Genomic DNA, 22,754 nt, shown 5'->3' on the forward strand with positions numbered 1-22,754 from the left:
GATCTATTGAAATGTGTTAATTGAATAATTGACATGATAATTAATAAAATTGGGTGAAGATACCATGATGAAATTAAATCCTTATTTGAAGAAGTTCAGGATTTTAAAATCATAGCGATTTGGACAATAGTAGTAACTAGGACACGAATTGATAATGCATAATAGATGCCTCATTTTATTCAGCCTTAACTAGGCCTCCTGTTCATCAACATTAATTGCACAGTAATGACATTGCCATCAATTGGACCCTACCACTGGTATGTATATGGACAAAATTTGAATGACCATCTGAAACCATTATTAATTGAGGGAAGTCACTAATTTTTGAGAATGATATGAGAAAAAACCTCCCTCACTGAAATATATTCTTACATTTTGATAAGTACTTTAATATTAACAATTTCAGAGAATATTTCACACTTTTTTAACTATAAAATGATTTGGTAGCCACTGCTTTCAGAGATTGTCTTCCCCCTGGGTTAGTAACCCTCTAAACAGTCAAAACCCAGACAATTGAATCTGTTCATTATAAGTAGAGATGGGTCAAATAGTAGATTTCTCGAACTCAAATATCGAATTCCAATATTAAATCATTGCTCAAATATTTTAATAGTACCTAGTATTCTAGAATGGCGCAAAGCATATTAAACATACGTTTTTTCTTCTATTTCACTTGATGAATGTATAAATAAAAAGGTAAAATTCAAATACATTTTAAAAATCAGCTTTTTTATTTTGAATAAATTCCCCACATTGATTGTTGTTGCTTTCTATCAGCTATTTTTGGTTGCACTTCTCCTAAGGTATCTGCTTTTGTTTGGTGACTTTGTTTAGACAGACTTGTCATTCCCAAAGCCAAATGATTTTTTTATCATCGCAACTTTATTTGAATAGATTGAGAATTTTGAGTGTAGAATGAGAAGTGGTGAAAATAATTTTTTGAATGTTTGTGTATTGATGCATTCAGCCAAGAGCCCACTCACATGTCATTTTTTACTATTATTTTAATGCACTTTTTTCAGCTGTGGTGAGCTATTGCGAAGCAGTCGTTCGGCATAAATAAACAAAACTGACATCAGGGGAAGCCCGTATTCTTGCAGTCTTCGAATTTGTGATGATCTTTCCGATGCGTGGAACGGTTCGGGAGCAGTAGCTCAATGCGTAACAAGTCGATTCTTTTCCCGCCATTTTTAATTTTCTTGAGGGGTTTCGTGTGGAAAACTGGATTTTCGGATTTTTCCCCCGGATCACTTTTGGTTACTTCACTCCCCCGCGTCGAACGATATCTTTTCACAACGCTCAACCGCAACTATGATGTAGGTCGTCAACTTGCCTAAAACAGTGGTGCATGCACTAAACGACTTGAGTCCTCTACGTTTTTCCAAGTCAACTACCAATGACGTGTGTGCGACAGTGTATGGCGCAAAATGCAAAGTATTCGGGTACTTGCGGATACTTTTCGGGCATCTCTAATTAAAAGCTCATCTCAATATGTTGCAACAGGAGAATAATGAATATGTAATGAATGTCTTGTGTGATGTTGGGCACGATATGGTGGAAGTTCCTAATATTAGTAAAATAAGGCACTGCAATATTTCTTTAGCTTCATCAAAGAAAACGAAAGGCATTGATTGCGACTCGTTAACCACCATTAGTGTATTCATAATATACAAATTATGTATATGGTTTTAGAAATTCCAGTTTAGAAGGTCTATTTTAACCTCATTTGTAAAGGCCAGATGGCGCCCATGCCATGCTACTCCATGTGACGTGACAGGGGCCCAGATGCTATACGAGTAGTCGGGAGTTTTACTTCATCTGAGATTACCAATGCATGCATGAGGCACAGAGAAACATTTCTTAATAATCACCTATTAAAATTACCCATTGTTGGAAAGCTTACTTCGTTTGAAAGGGTATTAATAATCCTTTTTTAAGCCAAGCGCTACCTGCTAGCAGCCTGCAACGTAGCGGTGCTCATAGCTTCCCACCTAGGTGACCTCACATAGCGGCGGCTGGAACCGGAATGACTTCATGCGGGCTTTTCCCAGCATTCATACTTAGCCATCGCGTTTTCGCATGCTTGAAAATTTTCACTATTCATTTTATCACAAAAAATAGATATCGTCATTTAAAAATCTAAAATCGTGGAATACATACTCCAAGAGTAATAATCTTTTCAGTAAATGATTTAGACAATACAAAAAATAGGAAACCACCCGAATATGTACTTACTGTGAAATCAAAAACCTTTACTCCGAGGGTGCTGGTCCCAGCATATAGCAAGCCTCTGGATTCATACAAGGAATATGTTGTGTGCTGCACCAAGTCTTCCCCAATGGTCCTCAGCAGTAACCCTGGGTACAATAGGCATGCAAGGAGATCCAAAAACACGGTTAGAGAAAAACAAATTCCAGCTGACAAAGAAAGGACTCATTTAAGGACATAAAAATGTGGCATTCTGATACTTAGAATATTAAAAGCCCCAAGTGAGGGGTGAATTGCAATACATCTCTTCTTTGAATTTTATCATGTTACATATCTTCTATATTATTTCTACTGTATAGACAGACACCTTTTTCTCAACTTATACGCAACCAAACTCTACAAATGGGGTGCGGTCCGTTGAACGCTACCAATGCTTCGGAGCGCCACCAAGCGGTCCGTTATTCGCTACGGAGCGCTACAGGTTAGGCTGTGACGTCACGGCAAACGTCATACACCCGTTTCCCGCCTCGCTCCAGACCATCTCCAGACGCTCCCCTGAAAACTTGGGTCAGCGGAGGAGCGAGTCAATTTTTGGCGGAAATTCGGAGGGAATGCACTGAGGCAATGGAGAGTTTACTCAAGTTGCAGTTGTTGGACGCTGAATGTGGACGCTTTTCTCCTATAAAAGTGACTACGAAGTAACGGAGTAGACGCACTTAGTAAATAGATGTAAATTTAATCGTGATTTAAATAAATATATAGCAAGAACTATCTATCCGCAAAAATTCTCGTATCTCCTCCAAAATGAACTCTAATGTCTCTGGAAGCAGCCTTAACATACAAAAGGCAACAAAAAATTATTAAAAGGGGCAGGTAATATAAGAAAGGGTTGTGAGAACACATAACGACAAATCAACTCATGCCATAACTTAAAATCTGAAGAAAAATAGGATTTACATGAAATGGATTAATGTTTTTAATAGTCTTTAGCCATAATAAGTTGACATGTTTCAACTGAGAAAACGGTAGAGTACCTACTTTTTCCTTTTCTAGGGTAATGAGTTTCATTTAGAAGGGGTAGGCGAGGGTAGGTGTGAGAAATACGGTCCAAAGTTTCTTGCTTTACTTAGTGGAACCTCGATATTGGAAAATATAATTCATTTAATTGATATTCGAATATATTTATTAATATTCAATTACCATTATCACCTCAATTCGCAATTAAAACCATATATTCGATTTCATAATCCCAGTTTGCCCACCCTCGTTCATTTCCGCCATCTTGACTTCGCTCCTGACCGCTCCGAAAAGAAATTCCCGTAGCGAACGTAGCGCCTATGGACCGGAGCTCCGGAGCACTGCCGTCTGTAGCGTCTGGTAGCGTAAGTAGCATTCATTGGACTGCACCCATGATGTACCAAAATGCACAGAATTTATCAGAGAACATGCGACAGCATATCTTACTTAAATAATGACTAAATATTGTTACTGTTTCCAAAAATTGGGTTTTAAAAATAAATAAAAATAATTGATTAAAAAAAATCGATTCTGGCAAGATTGTCCTCATACCAAGAATATGTACAATTAACGCCGTCGGATCCCACCATGCATTTCAATTTGCACAATACATAATACGTAATAATATATACAAGTTGAAATCCTGGGTTGGAGCAATAAAAGTTTTGTGGAGCATTACTAAGTGATTCATTTTGCAAAATTTAAGAATACCGGGACTAGGCACTTTCTTTATGGAGTCACCTGCGACACACACATTGTGAGAAAAATTCACAGAAAAAAAAATCATTCCTGGTCAAGAAGAATGAATTTTTCTCTATAGTATATGTGATTCCACCAAGTGAGGCCAAAGTACATGATATATATTGGTGACCAGGGGTGCAGCCAGGAATTAAGGCTGGGGGGGTTTAGGTGTTACTAATACCGCGGTGTGTGGGGGTATGGATCACCCACCAGGATAAGCGGTAGGTGCGAGATTAATAAATTGCGGAATTTTAAGATAAATAGTTCAAAATGGTGAGTTATGCGGCTTTTTGAGGGATATTTTTTTAATCCTTACACTATTCTATTAGTAATATCAATCCAATTAAGTAAAATGGATTAAACTTAAGCATTTCTCTGAGCTCTGGGGGGGGGTTTTAACCCCCAAAACCCCCCCTCCCTGCGCCACTGTTGGTGACAACTTGACGGGGAGGCCAAAAATCATCTTGGATTTGAGTGGCCACAATAAATAGAATAAATAAGTAATAGGAACTCTATTATTGCTTTGCTTTGGGTGAATCGTGATAATTCAATGCATTGGGCAGGTTTTTTTGCCAATCACTCCATGCAACAAAACCAATTTTTCCATGATACTGGTTTCATTCTCCAAGGTTTCCCAGAGGTTTTCCTGACCAAAATTCCCGGAGTATTCCAGGTTAGCGGACACCGAGTAAAATAACCATAATTACCAGAGTTAGCATCTCGCACAACCATGGGTATGTTTCTGGGAGCGACAATAAGTACTTGACGGGGTCCTTCCTTACTCGCCTGGATAGCCATGATTTCATTTTCCAAACTGCTAAGACCTTTAGTAAACTGGGCATTCTGAAAGAGGAAATTGTTCAAATTAATTAAAATAATGCAAAAACACTAGCAAAGGAATTAATAGTTAAAACTACTTAGTAATTATTTCCTTTTGAGCCTCTTGGCAGTATCATCGCTTATAGGATCATCGCAATTGGCCACACAAGAATTACATGTTGGTGACTGGTGTTTATTTATGAAAACTCAGCAATGGCCCCAATACTTGGAAGTCTAAGAGGTTGTGAAATACATTGATGTTTGCAATCAGACTTGAAGGCAAGAAATTGTAGAAAGTCAATAGTAATTAATTACATGCATCATAAAAGATAGGTCATTGCAGTAATGCCCCGTTCACATTACCATCATTCTTAACCAGCGTAAGATGACGTCAGAACTAGCATGCGTTCACACTTACCATGGTTAGACCCTGGCGACATCTGATGAGTGGTAAAGTAAGTGCAAGTGAAAAATGAATCTACGAGAGCGAATAACCTGTTGGAAGAAAATAGAGAATGTGCAGGGAAAAGTTCTTGTGTTAATTGCAATGATTTTCAACATATGTGCATATTATGGCTGCTTATGAATTAAAAATTGCATTCCAGCGTCGACAATCATTGTTCCTTGCTACGTAGAAGGTAATTTAAATGTGTTCGTCCAACTAATCATTTCATCGATAGTGTGGCTTGCATTCTCCTACTGCTCTATTTAATATGAATAAAGGCAAATATTAGTGATAATTAGGTTGATATCAACAACATATACTACTACTTGCCCTTGATTCGGATGTGTTGATAAATCATTGATGTAGGTGAAGAAAATCGAGGACCTAATCTTGAGCCTCAATTGAGACACACTTGTGATTTGGGATGGAGATACACTTTTCGCTGCATTATATTCTTCGCAACTATTGTTTTCTGATTTTGACAAAGGACATGATCCAATCTGATGCTATACCGTAAATTAAAACTCTTATACCTCTTCTTCAAATGTGGACGAATAACTTGCAGAAATGTGACGATTATTGAAATTTAACTTATGAAATAAGAGAAAGAACATGGTATTTTTTGCGATATGTAGTATCACCCGACGTTTCTAACTATATTTTCTATAGTTATATCTGACTAGCCTTTAGCCTGATATTTTATATTGATATGGGAAGAACTTTTGTCCAAGGATGAACATAAGTGATCTTTTTCAAACTGGGACTAAGCACTCTTACCAAAACATTAAAATCATAGTGACTTTCGGATTTCTATTATGGTAGTTTCGCACATTTTACTTAATTCTAGCAAAATATTTATATAGATTATTCAATCTGTCCATAACAATACAATACGAGCTAATTCACTACGAACTATGTATATAGTATATCGCATAACTTAAATCAGGTTTAAAATCTCATAATATACAACAAATTACGGAATGAATCAATAACACTTTCCTTAGAATTAATTCTGACGAATATAATTCAACAATAACGGCCGTCTCCTCTTCGAATGCTTTATTTTCTGTTTTCTTTCCTCCTATCCCACTTCGTTGCTGCTTCGCCTTCTTCTTTTTCTAACCAGCTTTTAACCAACTTGCGTTCACACACGCATGAACTACCGCCAACCATGGTCGGAAAGCGGTGGTCAGAATCCCAACCACGGTTAACGGGAACTTGCATTCACACCTCGTTTTGTAACCATGGTTGGGGCTAACCGGCATAAAAAGAACGTAATGTGAACGGGGCATTAAAATGTGGTCTACAAAGTGTTCCAGTTTGGTAACTTTATGAGAAAGCACCAGGTTGAAGTTCTGGAAAGAATGCCAGCTTCAATGCCACATTTAATGCAACATTATGGGCAAGGCTAATTTGTGAAAGTATAAGCATGTTCCTATATGCTAGCACATCTTAAATATGCCATCAATACAACACCTTCAATTGAAATTGCGAAACATTATTTTGACATAATTCTCTGTCTGTTTACAATATAAAGACCTGTAAAGGTAACATTGCACTTTCTTCTTGGATTCTTAAAAAAGAGGTGACTGTGAGAATTCTTTGTTGATGAGTGTAATGTCATTACTAAAGGTAGAGGGATATTTAAAAAAATTTAATGCTACACCACTGAAAACAGTGCTTCTTGGCTTTTACATTGAGGGTTTCGATTAGAGCTGTGCGAGAGTCTCGTCTCGACGGTCGAGACGAGAAATTCATTTCTCGCCATTGTCGGGACGAGACTCTCGGCGCGGCGAGAGTCTCGCCTGGGTCGAGAGTCTTGACAAGAGTCGAGAAGTCTCGCCCCTTCGAGATTTCTCGACATCCGTCGAGACTCCCGAGCAAGGCGAGAAATTCCGATGAATACCGCAATCAATCGTTAATAGAGATTACTGGGGTATCCCTTACTACTTTTATGGATTTATTCACACTATAAAAATATTTTATTTAATTGACAATTTAATCATATTTTATTACTTAATCAACCAAAATTGACTGGTTACCATGAACCTTAGTTACCATAAATAAACATTTCAAAAAGATATATAAAATTCTATTGAATTCAATAGAAAAAATAAAATATGCTTAAATTGTCAATGTCGATCTTATTTTATAACTAATTTTAGTTTTGGAAATATTTAATATAAAATTTGAATCATGGAGTGTAGGTCTTTAAATTGAAATGTAAATTGTGCCAACGTTTCCGTTTATTTACAATCCATTATCTGCACCCTTATTCCAGAACTCGGGTGGACGCGAGCTACTTAAAGCGCGAAGGGTTTACAGCTAACGGCAGTCACTTTGCCATCGTATTCTGGTGACCGGGCGGTTAAGTGAAAGTCCGTGAATCCGTCTCTCTAATGGCCTAGCCATAGACGTCACTGATGTTGGTGGCGTAGATCATTGCGACCAATAGACGAAAAGAAGAAAACTAAGAAGAAAACAAGTGAAGAGTGAAATACGCCATATCCAGAAATAAGCGCTAAAAAGGCGCTAATGTAACTGTTGTTATAGTTATCATACTTTTATTTTGAAAACTATTACTTGTGCGTACTAACTTTATCTTAAATTAAAATATCGATTTAAATATTCTGAAATGTGAGACGTGCATGTGTCCATCTTTAATATATGTTATTATTATGACTAATGATAACTAGACCATGAAATATATTTACCTAAGGAGAAATAACTTATATTATGTGATGGAAGGTAAAATTTTCAATTACTTTTACAGATATGGAAGAAATAGGTGACAAATTATTTAGTTTATCTGGCATGTATTGGCGACTTCTTTGTTTACGTAGGGCTCCGATAGTTACTTTGATTTTGACGTCTTGCTTGTCTTGGATTTTTCACTGGATATGGGTAGCGGAAGGATGAAACAAAAGAAAAGGGGATGGGTAAATGGAAGGATTAGATGGAAAGGCGCCGAATGTATGAAGCGCGAGAATCGTCCAAGATTGAGATCCAAATGATCGTTAAAAAGAAATAAAAAAGCATTTGATATACAAAGAAATAAGTTTCAAATACTATTTACGCTGTATTTACTCAAGTTCCTGTTTATGAACCGAGACCTACAGCAAAAACGAGTCGAAATTTTAGGTTCTGCTTTGACATGCAGCAAACGCTTTGGGCATCGCAGTAATAAATGTTGAATTTACCTTGCCAAAAGCCTCATATTTCTCGTGTATTCCTGTAGCGTGCGCCGATTCACAGGGGAAGGATGGAGAGAAATCACGACACACTCGCTTTCAGGTCTAAAACTCAACTGCTTTTATTATATCCTGTTTATTATGTCACAAGGCTTAAGGGCACGAGAAATTTTGAAAATGTGCTTTCATTATGGAACACTACTACCCTACCAAATTTGAACGATATCGGCGAAAGACACTTCGTGAATGTTCCTTGTTAGGGGCTCCTTGCGACGAGAGGTCGGCCACCCGTTACATTCCTTATTTTTCCTCGTGGTTTAATCATAATCAGTATTTGTTCTCGTAATCAGCCACTTTCCGTATAATTTGATCCTATAATAGACAGAATAATAGGTATATTTATAGGGTTGTTTACAAAGTGAAATAAGTTATTCATCCAAAATTTGGTGGTCATCCGAGAAAAACTGGCGACTCGATAAAACCCTACGGTAACTCTTATTTTAAAGTGTACTTACGTTGAGAATATCCCATTGACAATATAGATAATGTATTTAACTCCATTCTGTGGATCATCAATCATTTATTCCTCTTGTTTTTGTTATTTGGAACACAAGCAATTCTTCAGCGAGTAAATAGAAGTACTAGACGACGGGGCACTTTATATGGTTTTGTAGGAAACTTGATATTCACGATTTATAAGGTTTTCACACGTTTTTCTATTGAATATCCATGCTGTAATACACTTACTGCATTCAGCAAATGATGTAGGTGTGTAACGTAGATAACAATCTGCAATCAACGTATATCAATGTAATCTTTCCAAATCTCCCAAAACAATCTCCTTTATTTATTTCAACAATGCCTTGGCAACCCAATATATTCACAATCCGAAGTTTGACGTTAAAACAGCAATTATATTCGCCAAATTTGCGTTTGAACCCCTACATTAACAGTTTTTCTATCCACTTCCTCAGTCTGTCATCAGTGGATACCGTGCCGTGATATAACGCGCCCACGCTCCGTCACGTGTTTTCAAGCAGTCGATGAAGATTATTTTTTATAGACTCAAAACTCAGCTAAAAACATTATTCATCCGCGAAAATTTCGGCGAGCACATTTGAGGTAGGAATCTTATTATTCTAGTACTTTTAAAAAGCGTGCATGTTCCCCATTGGTTTATAGGCCTTAAGAGATAACATGCAAGTCACAGTATATATACAGAGTATATTCTAAAGTTCCATGTACCTGTAATCAGTTTTTTGGTGATGATTAGCTCCAATAACTCTTACGATCTTGCACTTGAAGCGAGGAAGATATGCGCTATACGATAACTAGCCCCTTAAAGTTCCCTGCTTTAAGACGATTTGCTAATGCCAGTTCCAGAATGGAATTTTTCGCTTAAAGCGCCAATAACGGTATCGGTAACGGCTTTCCTCACGTTAGTGGGTTTTGGAATATGCCTGTAAAGTGAGTGCCTTTAAGCGCAGTTAACGTGTCCATTAGTAGAAAGTACGAATCGTTAGAGGGTTCCAGAATATGCGTGCAGGGCTTGTAATGAAATTGAGCAAATAATTTTGATACACAGGCATGTTAAAGAGTTACATCAATGTTAAATATTATAGTAATATAATAGAAAAGAAACATTCACTTGATCATTAAAAAAAAAGAATAGATCATCGTTTATTTCTATAGAATTTTATATATTTTTTGAAATGTTTATTTATGGTAACTAAGGTTCATGGTTACCAGTCAATTTTGCCTGATTAAATAATAAAATATGCTTAAATTGTCAATGTCGATCTTATATTACAACTATTTTTAGTTTTGGAGATATATATGATGTCTTAAAATAATCTTTTTGCTAAATTATTTTCAATGTCTAAAATAGAAATAGTGTTATTTTTTCGAGGAAGCGGGAGTCTCGACGGGTGTCGAGAAATCTCGAAGGGGCGAGACTTCTCGACTCTCGTCAAGACTCTCGACCCAGGCGAGACTCTCGGCGCGGCGAGAGTCTCGTCCCGACAATGCCGAGAAATGAAATTCTCGTCTCGACCGTCGAGACTCTCGGGTGGTCGAGAGTCTCGCACAGCCCTAGTTTCGATACCTCTACTGCACTAGCGCTTAACAATCAAGCAAACAACACTGCACAAGTGCCTACCAAATCAAATCCACTCATCTAGGAGCCCAACAATACAAATACGCACAGCTGGCGGTACCCGGAGCACAAACGCTCACCTCTGAAGCTCGGAGAATTGGAGATGAGCGTTTATGCTCTGGCGACTGTCAGCTGAGTGCATTTGCATTGTTGGGCTCCTATATGAGTGGAATTAATTCAGTGGGCGATTGTTGAGCACTTGTGAAGTGGAGTATCGATTTCATAACATTTAATAATTTGACAGACATGAGCATCCATGCCCTCAGTATCCAGGCGGGACTCGAACCTGTGACCTGAAGTTTGGCATGTGAGGACTTCACCATGGCACGACCAAGGCCGGCTATCAGTTCATATGACCAGTTCAATTTCTCTTTGCGGCTGAGCTGGTTCAGCAAGTGTTGGCGAGAGGAGAAAAAAAGCCATCATTAGCCCGGATAATCGGGAGTCTATTGTATCAATTAAACTCTCATGAAGTTCTCAGAAACTGTTCTCTGTTTCACACACTCTTCTTTCCCACGGACTGCAAATTTTTTTCGGCTCCAACCGCATCGCTTGCACAGCAAAATAAGTTCGTCACCGTCGTGATTTAACGCAAAATTGTAATGCAGTGTTACATTCTGCAGCATAAATTCACTTTAAGATGCCTTGCTTAGGTTTTCCAACTTACAAACAAGGTCTCAGAATGCATCTTGTTTGTATGTCGAGAAAAAAGTAGTTTCCTTCATCAAAGAAAACGAAAGGCATTGATGGCGATTCGTTACCCACCATTAGTGTATTCATAATCAGGGTTGATAAAAATCATGATTTTTTTCAAAAAAATCATTTTTGTTGATTTTTTTGATTTAAATCGGATTTTATTGATTTAAATCGGATTTTTTTGATTTAAATGAGATTTTAATGATTCTCCATCCATCAAAGATTCAGTTAATTACAAAACTAACTATTTGGGCAGCATAATGGAGAATGATCGTTTGCTGAAACAATAAGAGGCAACAGACTCTAAACTTGATACAACATTTAGTCAATCAGGGGAGAGAACTATGGGAATGCAAATGGTATCAAATTACAAATTAGGCCAGCATAGTACAAAATTGTCATTGGAAGTATCAAATGTGCTATACATATTACGCGGTTCTAAAGCATATGAAGTTTAGAAAAATTCTGTAATTGCAACTTTGTACGGTGCCTACGCTTAGAAGTTAAATCAGAAAACAATTTTTTCCAATGGATACACTAGTATTCTAACCAAAGCCTTCGACTGTGAGCCATGAACCAGTAGTATGGGTTGAAATGGCAATGCTCAAGCAGTACAATGTATAGGTAATGTGATCTCAGCAGTTAAGAAATCAAGATGGAGACGAAGTGAGGTGATCTCTGGCCCCAACTAGCTATGTGATGCAATATGAAGTCTTCACCCCTCCAATACCCAAAAATACAAAATGTAACAGTATCTTTATTATTCTCCATTCACCAAAAATTCAGTTATTTGCAAAACTAATTTTTTGGGCAGCATATTGGAGAATGATCGTTTGCAGAAACAATAAGAGGCAACATACTCTAAACCAGATGAGCACCAAGGAAATTCTATCGTAAGAATAATTGAACAGCTTTTCATTTTCCCAGCATCATCAGCTGGGGAGGAAAGTCTTTTCCACTTTTAACTTAGTTCATTCAAAATTGCAGAATAAATTAGGACACAATAAAGCTGCAACGTTAGTTGTCTTATAGAAGCATTTAAATGATAGCCATCCAATGTAGGTGTCCTCATTGCACAGTGTTGATAGGAATACTATATGATAAGTACATGGTTTTCTTTTTGTATATACGAACTTCTCAATATAAAAACACTTGTTAACCATGATTAGTGAGTGACATGTGGTATTTATTAACATCCTATATCACTCACTTTGTCTGTAATTGGCTAAATCATTATAGTGCATGACAACTTATATTTGCTCTTCATGCTGTAAAATATGCAACTTCGTTATAAAATTTTTGTTTAATCTAATTGTCGAATGTTGTCTTTTTCCTTTATTATGCCTTCATTTATGTGACATAGTGCACTGCCTTCCCCTTGTAATTAGAAGAAAAAACAATTTTTTCCTTGATCCCACATTTACTTTGAGCTGACAGACCGACTACTCACTTACACTCAGTCTCATTAAAAATTCTACATCTACATCTACATAATACCCCGCGAGCCGCCTAAAAGGCGTGTGGCAGGGGGTGTTAGGACACCAGCCGTTTACAACTATAAAAAAAGAAGTACTCTAACGAGGTTGGTAAAAGCGTTTATTAAAGTCCTTTATGGTTCGGGGGAAAAACGAATTCCCATATCTATCCGTTCGGCAAAACATCTCTCTTAATTTATCGCTTCTATCGGACCTGGAAATATAGTGTGGCTCTAATATTATGTTCTCTGTGTCGCTCTTAAAGATATCCATTCTCAATTGTTCAAGCAATCTAAGCCTAGCGCGCAGCCTCCGAGTCTCCAATGGCTCCCAGCCTAATTCGCTTAACATCTGGGTAACGCTGTCTGTACGCCCGTAGCAGTTTTTGACGAAACGCGCAGCCTTCCTTTGTATTTTATTCAGTTCGCGGATTAAGTCTTTCTGCACCGGATCCCATACGCTCGCTGCATATTCAAGGTGCGATCGGACGAGAGCGAAATAGCACCTTTCTTTTACTTTCTCATCCGAAAATCTTCCCACAATACGCTTGACGAATCCTAATTTCTTCACGGCTATGCCGCAAATATTTTTTATATGTGTTCCCCACGTGAGGTTCGAGGTTATCGCAACTCCCAGGTACTTCACTTCGTCTGCTGCCTTTATGTTAATACCATCCACTGCATAAACATGGTTAGAGTTGGACAAATTCCGCAAGAAATGTACCGCCATGCATTTGCTTAGATTAAGTTCGAGTCCCCACTCTTGGCTCCACAAATGTACGTTGTTTAAGTCAGATGATAGAATTTCATAGTCAGAGTGATCACTAATTTCGCGGTAGATGACAGCGTCGTCAGCAAATAAACGTATTTTACTACTAATGCGGGAGCAGAGATCATTAATGTATATAATGAACAACAGGGGGCCGATTACGCTTCCTTGTGGAACACCTGATGTAACTTTCACAACATCAGAGCTAATTCCGTCAAGAACTACTTTTTGCTTACGATCTCTGAGAAAGTCGCGTATCCAGTTTACAACTGTTTCGTTTAATCCGCATGACTGTAATTTGTATAAAAGTTTGTTGTGAGGTACAGTGTCGAAAGCTTTCTTAAAATCTAGAAATAGTGCGTCAACTTGTCTTTTCGATTCAGCAGATTTTATAACGTCGTGAAGAAAGAGCGCAAGCTGTGTTTCGCATGATCTACCTTTTCGGAATCCGTGCTGACAGTCATGGAGGAAGTTACGTCTGTCCAAGAAAGTCATGATATTGCTAACGATGATATGCTCAAGTATCTTCCCAGTCAACACAACAATTATGGCCACAGTATGGCCGAACTGTGGTTTACCTGTGGCAACTATGGCTATGGCTAGCCACAGCTTGCCATACTATGGCCAGACTGTGGTTGTCATGCGGCAAGCCATAGTGTGGCTTGCCATACACATATGCAACTATGGCCATACTTTGGAAAGCCACAACTGCCACAGAGGATAAAGTTTGTTTACGGTTGCTATAGATGCAGACTTGTTGATGAGTTATCAAAATGAGAGTTGGTTGATTTCATTCATAAAGAAGGTGTGTTTAAGAAAGAAGAGTATGTATTTATTTCAAGAGAAAAGGCTTCCACATTATTTATTGATTTTATCTATTTCGGCGTCTTTCCGTGAGTACTGTGATGTTGAAATGTGGGGAAAATTAGATAAGACTACCGTAAATGTTGTAATGACTGAATATATATTTACATATGTGATTTTACCTGTTACAGATTGGTCCATAGGCCTAGCTGAAATAACTTGAGGTGGATGTGTAACATGTTACTGTCTCAAATCCAAGGCAATATTGTAATACTAGCTTATCTGCAATGTTGTTATGTTTTTTTAGTGGCTAACCTAGGCGATCATTAATGGTTATATTATGCTATTCATGGTTAATTTACTGCAATAATAAAGTACTTACGAACATCATTTACTAAGTAGGAACTTTTATTTGCAATTACCTTTCTGATACTCTATATCGCAAAGTGCTACTTTGGGTATGGGGTGCCCACCAGAGGGCATTTTATCGTATTTATTATTTAAATTGATGGTAAATTAAAATTTTTGGTTCGCATCTATAATTTTCCAAAAAATCATTATTTTTGTATTGATGGGCATAGCTAGGATTGAAGGAGGAATAATAATACTAAAAAGAAGGAATTATTATATGTATAAGTACACCCATGTCTCGTATAGCGCAATTTCGATATAGCGCAAAGTCGTTCCTCGGGGAAACATTGCAACGCAGTGTAGCCTAATCAAAAATCTTAAACGCTCTCGTGATAAAACGTGAACTTGCGCTAAGTACACACGAAATTTCTATCATTTTACGCATATTAATATTATTGCTTGCCTCAAATCTTCTTTTTTGTTTATATATTAATCGAAATCCATTGCTGTGCAATGGCCAAAAGTATTACTCGTCATTGGGTCCAGATAGCCGGCCTACCGAAGTAATTTATCTCGTCTCCTTAACAGAATGAGTTAATTTAGATCATTAATTAAGCGTGGGGCTAGTGGAAATGAGTTTTTTTAAGCAATACTGGTTGAGACGTAATTTTTGCCGTCATAGGTTATCGGGCGATTGACTTCCAGGTAGAGGGTCAACGCTTAAGCCTTCAAGGTCATCGGTATTCACGGGGGAGAAACGGAGCGGTGGCCGAGTTGCGCATGAATAGCATCAACATATAAGAGGGTCCGCTGTAGAGTCTCAAACACAATAGCTTCGTTCCCCACCCCGCAGTCATAGGCCCTGTGCGTCTCAAGAATACAGTTCAGCAGTAGAAGGTGATGTCGATAGAGCCATGCAGAGTAAAAACCAAGATAAAATGGCAAAAAATAGGAATTCGGGTAGAAAAATCAAGAATTTATCAAGAAAAACCATAAACCCAGAAGAGAAATTGATATAGGTCAATTGCTTTGAAAATGGAGAACATCAAAGCGATATTGCCCGGAAGTTTAAACGCACGATGCCTTATTCTGAATAAAGACGAAGTTAAAACATCTGTGACCTCAGCCGCACCAACTTCAACCAAGCGGTCTACACATACGGAAAGTTCATAGTGAATCTGTGCAAAAAGACGAGAGTGGTAATCGCTCCGAGACATTTAGTGAAATCTCCGGTTGGTTCCAGAATTTAAACGGCAAGCAGGTATTTTCAGTGCGGCGATATCAGGTGAATCTGCAAGTGTTGATAGCGCAGTCACCCCAACATTTTCTGATGAACTCCAAGCTGTGATTGAAAGTGGCTCCTTTCCCCCTCAACTAGTTTTTAGTGTTGACGAGACAATATTCTTTGGGAAAATAATGCATTCTCGTTCATTCATTTTCAGGGAAGGAAAACCTGGGTCAGGTTTCAAGGCATTTAAAGACTGTTTCACGTAGCTGCTAATGACTCGGAGGACTTCAAATGAAAATGATTTATCATTCTTAAACTCCGCTAGCTATGAAATGGCATTCAAAGTAGCATTTGCCTGTCATTTCGATGAGCGACAAAAGGGCCTGGGTGAAACAATAGATGTTTTTAGACTGGTTTGAAAAATCGTCAACTGCCGGCAATGCATTACGAACCCCTGAGATAGCAGATGTTAGCCCACCCGCACGACAGGAGGGAATTTCAAAAGCACGTAAGAATTTTTTTTAACGTGAATAAAAGTCTTCAAATACGTGCATACTATCTTTAAAGATGTTTTAAACTATAAACATTTATATAATTAATGTTTTCTAAGGCTATTTATGGGAATATATATGTTTTAGAGGAAATTCAATACCCAGGACCTATGCTACCAGGAACGCATCCCTATCTTCTCAATGTTAAAACGCTCTCGTATAACGCAAATTCGTATAGCGCAAAGACCCCAAGGAACGCATCCCTTGCGCTATACGAGACATGGGTGTAATAATATATTAAAGGTGGAGCATTATGGCTAGCCACAATGTGGCCATAGTGTGGCTATCCACACTGAAGCCACATTATGGCTAGCCACACTATGGCCACAGTGTGGCCAGGGGTCAAATCCATTATGGCGCCATAATGGCAACCCATTATGGCCATAATGCCTTGCCACAGTACGGCCACAGTATGGCCACACTGTGGCCATAATTGTTGTGTTGACTGGGTTGCCTATGATCGATGTTAATGAAATCGGACGGTAGTTGCCTGGGTCATGTCTGTTTCCCTTTTTGAATATGGGTGTAACGCTTGCAGTTTTCCAGTCTAGCGGTAACTTCCCTTCGGAGAGTGACTTCTTGGATATATCTCTAAGTAAGGTGCGATCTGTGGAGCTAACTCCTTGAGGACACGCGCGGGTATTCCCTCCGGACCCGGAGATTTACTATTCTTAATCGATTGTAGTTGTTTAGTTATCCCATCACGTTGTACAGATATTTCTTCCATCGATTCCTCAGTATATGGGATGTCTAAATTGAATTGAGAATCGTCAGTAGTGTATACACTTTCGAAGTGGGAATTTAAAGTGTTAGCTTTGTCAATATTTTCGGTGACAAGTTTACCATCTTTATCAAATAACGAATCTACGGTTGAATGTTTTCCCTGAAGCTCTCTCGCGTACGACCAAAAGGATTTGAAATTGACGCAGGTCATGGAATTTTTCTAAGAATTAAATGAGGCTCAATTTATTATCTGTCAATTTTACTGATGATTTTCTTTGCGCTAATTGTATTTTCTATTAAAAAACTGAAATGTAAGATTTTTAAAAATTTTCATATTACATGCATTCCTACAGTATCATTTATATTTAACAGCCACCATTGTGCTGATAATTGTCAAATCATTGTATGAATTAAGACATAAAAATCAAAATTATACACCTACAGCTTCCTTTTCTTGACTCTATAAAAATCAAACATATAGATCACATTATGATTTAAATCACCTGATTTTTTAAAATAAAAATCGAGTGATTTAAATCGTGATTTAAATCATGATTTAAATCGAAGTGATTTAAATCAATCAACCCTGTTCATAATATACAAATTATTTGGTTTTAGAAATACCGGTTTAGACGAATGGCAATGGTCCATTTTTATCCTCATTTGAAAAGGACCAGATTGGCGCCCATGCGATGCCACTCCACGTGACGTCACAGGGACCTAGTTTCTATACGGGATGATAGGAGTTATACATCGTCTGAGGTTACCAATGCATGCATGAGGCGCAGAGCACAGGGAAATATGTATTAATAATCACTTATTAGAACTGGCTAAGGTCGGAAAGTTTTCCTCGTTTGATAAGGTATTAATAATCCTTATTTAAGCCAAGCGCTACCAGCCGTCTGGGTACTCAGCTACCCGCTAGCAGCCTGCGTCGTATCAGTGCTAAGCCTCGCCTCAAGGTCACCTCACAGGGCGGCAGCGGGAACCAGAAATACGTCACACGGAGAGATTTCCCGGCATTCATACTTAAGCGTCGCGTTTTCGCGCGCTTGAAAATTTTCACTTTTCATTTAATCGTAAAAAATAGATATCGTCATTTAAAAATCTAAAAGCGTGAAATACGTACTCCAGGAGTAATAATATTTCGATTTAGGCAATAAAAAAATAATAGGAAACCACCCTATTATACGCTGTGGAAAAGTAAGATGTTTGCATGATGTGTTTTAGTGCAGTAATGTGTTAACGCACAAGTTTGCCTATCGTCATTATGTTCTCCAAGTAGGAGAAATTATTTGGCACTAATATTAAAGCACATACTCTTACCCTCATTTTGTACTTTTCTATCTTCCCTTTCTTGGTTCCAAGGAAAAGACAACCCCAGCGAAAAATCATACACTGGATAGGGTCTTCCAGCTTTTTGACCCACTTCAGAGTCCCTTCCTGAAAGGCAGACAAATACAGAGAATGAGTTTGCTGAGAATGAGAATGCTTATGTTCCACCCAATCCTAACCTGGAGAAGGTTTTGAACAACGATGAATAAGGAAACAAAATCCTGGAATTGAAATTGCCTCAATGAAATTTAACGGAGTCTAAAATAAAAACATAATAAAATCAGAATAGCTCAAGCGAATAATAAATTGAAGGAAAAATCTAGTAAATTACCATAGCGTAAGTATAGAAGTGAAAAAAGATTTCATGAAAACATACAAAACAACATCAGATTAATGTTCATGAACTAGCACTTGTCTTCAAGGATATCCAGATTACAGAAAAAAGCGGTCAAAATCATTGCCCAGAAAAGTAAAATATCCACAAGCAAACCAATTTTTAAAGACATGAATCTTCTTCCTGTGCGACGAATATACTTATTTCTAACTATAATGTATGTGATGAATTACATTGTTAATTTTGATGGGAACACCATACTAGGTCAAAAAATGATATCCATTACAATTATGTACGTACAAGAGTGGCTAAAATGGGACCCAAAGAAAAATTGTTAACAATGAATTACCACTGTGTGTAAAGGAAGTAAAAAGAATCAATGCTTTTAAATCAGAACTGAAAAAGTACTTACAAAATAATCTGTTCTATTCCATTGATGAATACCTCAATGACACTGCCTGTTATAACATTTAATATGACTACCTGTTTGTATGAATATGGGTTACCCTAGATCTTTGCATATCAATATATCAGATCTCCAGAAAAATAAAGATACTATTATTAAATTTGGAGTATCCTTTTCAACAGCAAACATAAATGAGAAAGACACAGATGAGAAATGACTATGAAAGAGGTTTTGTGGGACCAATTTATGTGCACATCACCTGCGCAACTATTTATTAAAAATATAAAGGTGAATGGGAGAAGAAGGACAGTAAAATATATATTTCAGACAGGACAGAGCATTGATGATAAGATGATACCAACCAGATAACAAGTAACAGCTAATATAGATCACCAACCACCAAACATACTTAGGAATAATATCAACTTGGAATAGATGTGATGTGTGAACTAGCACCATGCACATGATGACTTTCCCTAACAGTTCCATTTTTTATGACACCTTGTTTGGCAGAAAATCCCAATATATTTTTTCCAAACTCCCTCATTCATTGCCCTCTAACCATTTCCTAAAAAATTAGTTTAAGACACTGCTATTGCAAAACAGACCCTAAGAGTATGATGAATTTATGAGCAAGAATAAGTAATTGATTTATGGCTGTAATTTAATGCCAATTTCTATGATTTATGTATTGTGTAATGACCATGTTCCACACACACACACGGGCAGAATAATAAAATATATTATTACTATTGACTTACCTCAATGGAAAAGCAACGCAAGCATTTATCATGTGATCCTGTGTATAAATTCATTTTGTTGGCCATGATGTCAACAAAAAAACAGGTCACCATAGCTTCGTGCCCTTTATAGGTTTGAAGAAGTTCGAATGACTCTAGATCATAGCAATAAACACAGTGGTCAGCACAGCAAATAAATAAGTAATTTGCCACAGCCTGTGAAAAAATAAAATTTAAGTTAGGAATAGTACAAAGATTTCAAAAAAGATTAATTTCAAGTGTAGAGTCACAGATTATACCCAGGTACTTCTAAAGAAGGACACGGAACTCAAATCAATACATTCCTCATTGCATGCCATCTCATCAAACAAACAACCTTTATCACGGAACATTAGGAAATTACAGCTTGATATTCAATAACAATACCCTCATTATTTTTTCCTATACATTTTCATCGTCTTCCATACTGATGAAGCGAAAGCCTCAACTGCTACACTAAAGGTCAAAAGTGGAAATTTTATAAGTTTGGGCCACCATTGCTAGGTCCTATATGCACAGTGTAACCAGTATTTAGTGGCACCATACAAATTGATGGAAATTGACCACTTTCACGGGTGATCACTGCAAAGAGGTGAGATATATTAGATTTTCAGGAATATACAAGCATTGATGTAAGGAAACAATTCATCAGATGCTACTTATGAAGCAAGTTTCTGCATGAGAGAGAGAGGCTTGGAATGTGACAGCAGTGGAGAGGTCAAGAGTTGAAGCACTCGAGATGTGGTGCTACCAGAGAATGATAAGGTTAAAATGGATCGAATGAGTAAGCAATGAGGAGGTTCTAAGAGGGGTGGTAGATAAGGAAAGTCTAATGGCAAGTTATAATTACGTCATCATAAGTCAATAATATTAATATTGATTAGAAGCAGCTTTCCACTCCACTCTCTTACTTGCCAGCCTTTTCATACAGACATTCTCTTTTACATCTTTGAGTCATCTAAACAAGGCATGATTATCTAGCTCGAATGTTAAAGTTTTATTTTACTGGTTTCTGGTATTATGTTATTCTTGTATTGCTATTCAGAACTTATACATTCCACTTTCTGATCAGTCTGCCTTTGGTAACCTCTATGATCCTGATATTGCCTCTCATTAGTACACGTTTGCACTCCAAATCCCCATCACTGCCGAGAAGTTTTTCACACTATTCCTAAAGCTCTATCTTACAGCAATGCAATATATCCAATATATCTCTGATCTTGTCCTAGTGTGCCAGAACCCTCATGATATCTGGATCAAATATTGGCTATACAAAACCTCTTGAGGGACGAATTTTGATGCGACGCACAAATTACCCAAATGTCATTCAAAATTGTCTGACAGGATCCAAAACTAATGCTCACTTCTTCCGCTACCTCCCTAACAGTTAAACGGTGATTTTCTTGCACCAAATTGTTCATCAATCTAATATGGTTGGGGTCTGTCGATGTGGAAGGCTGCCCCGTTCGCAAATCTTTAATTGCCAAGGTTCTGTCCAATTTAAAATGACTTTACCTCTCAAAACACTGGCTGACTGACAAAAAACTTCGACTCATAGCACATTAACATAGGCTCACTGAATCATTCCAAACATCTCTGTAGCACTTTTGCCAAGTTTGAAACAAAATTTCATGCTCACACGCTGTTCCTCTAGCTCCTTCATTGCTGCCGTTGCACGCGGTGACGAACAGGTTAAGACACGTACCACTGCTGCCAAGTAACGACTTGACGTTAACAAATGCAACACCTCTCTTTTTAGTCATTAGATGTGTTGCAAGATGTCGCAATTTGTTTTGTTTCGATCGGCTAAACGGCTTGCTCAGAATAAAATCAGTCTGGTCTTTTTTTGATCACACCTTGTATTATTTTGATTATTAAACATGAAGCAATTTCACCAAGTCACGCCTCAAACTATCAATTTTATGATAATAATGCTGGAAGCACAAGTTGAGAGGTTTGGATTCATGCTTAGAGTGGTAGGTTACTACCCCAATACAGATCTATTTGGGGCTGTGGAAGTAGGTCTCGAGCTTGTGCTGAAGAGAGGACTGTGGTGCCTCTTCTGGGAGAACGCATAGCTATGTGTGGCCTGGTCTGGAAGATTTGCTACATTTCACTCAGAATAAAACCCTCACACTAGGGATGAACATTTCATTTCATTGCGCGAATGCTTTTTATTTCTGCCAAGCCGATTTAAAGTTCATGAAATTCTAACATCATCGTGTGGATTCCTTTCATCTAGCTTTTACCTTATGACCTATCTGGTTTGTATGATCCTACTGTGAGTAATTCAGAATGCCATCCATTCAAACCTAACATTAAATTTCAGTAGAAGACTTTGGTAGATGTAAGGAAAATATAAGTTATGACAAAAAATGCTCAAGCCTCTCCGCCAATACAAAGTAGTAGCTGGAGTGTATGGTGACATAGTCTATATGTTAATCATTGGTATTGATTGAAGTAAAACTTTGAGGGAGATGGGTTTCTGGAAGGTATAGGGGGTATGGAATACCTCCCAGTGGACGGGGTCCAGAAAAAAAATCATGGAAATTGTGATTTTAAAGCATTTTTTTACCTCTTTACCACTAATTCATAATTATCTCATTAAATTCTCTGGGGGACTTATCCTACATACCAAATGTTGGGGGGGGGGGGGGGGGGGCACGTCCCCCACAGGATCGATGCCAGAGATGGAAACACAATGTATTGAGTTTACATCCAGGAAATC

At 37.7% G+C, this 22,754-nt stretch overlaps 1 protein-coding gene across 5 annotated transcripts in view; it reads right to left on the reverse strand.

Moving 5' to 3' along the window:
- The window catches only part of LOC124167804, a 66,602-nt gene that overhangs the window by 39,726 nt on the left and 4,122 nt on the right, over positions 1-22,754 (reverse strand). For all 5 annotated transcript variants that reach the window (XM_046545837.1, XM_046545836.1, XM_046545835.1 and 2 more), the window contains 4 exons: positions 20,009-20,203; positions 18,499-18,615; positions 4,674-4,809; positions 2,236-2,357 (listed from right to left, as the gene is read on the reverse strand). In XM_046545837.1, coding sequence (XP_046401793.1) covers positions 2,236-2,357; positions 4,674-4,809; positions 18,499-18,615; positions 20,009-20,203 — 570 coding nt within the window. The remainder of the gene's footprint in view (positions 1-2,235; positions 2,358-4,673; positions 4,810-18,498; positions 18,616-20,008; positions 20,204-22,754) is intronic.

The sequence above is a fragment of the Ischnura elegans genome, chromosome 11, assembly GCF_921293095.1.
Source record: "Ischnura elegans chromosome 11, ioIscEleg1.1, whole genome shotgun sequence".
NCBI lineage: Eukaryota > Metazoa > Arthropoda > Insecta > Odonata > Coenagrionidae > Ischnura > Ischnura elegans.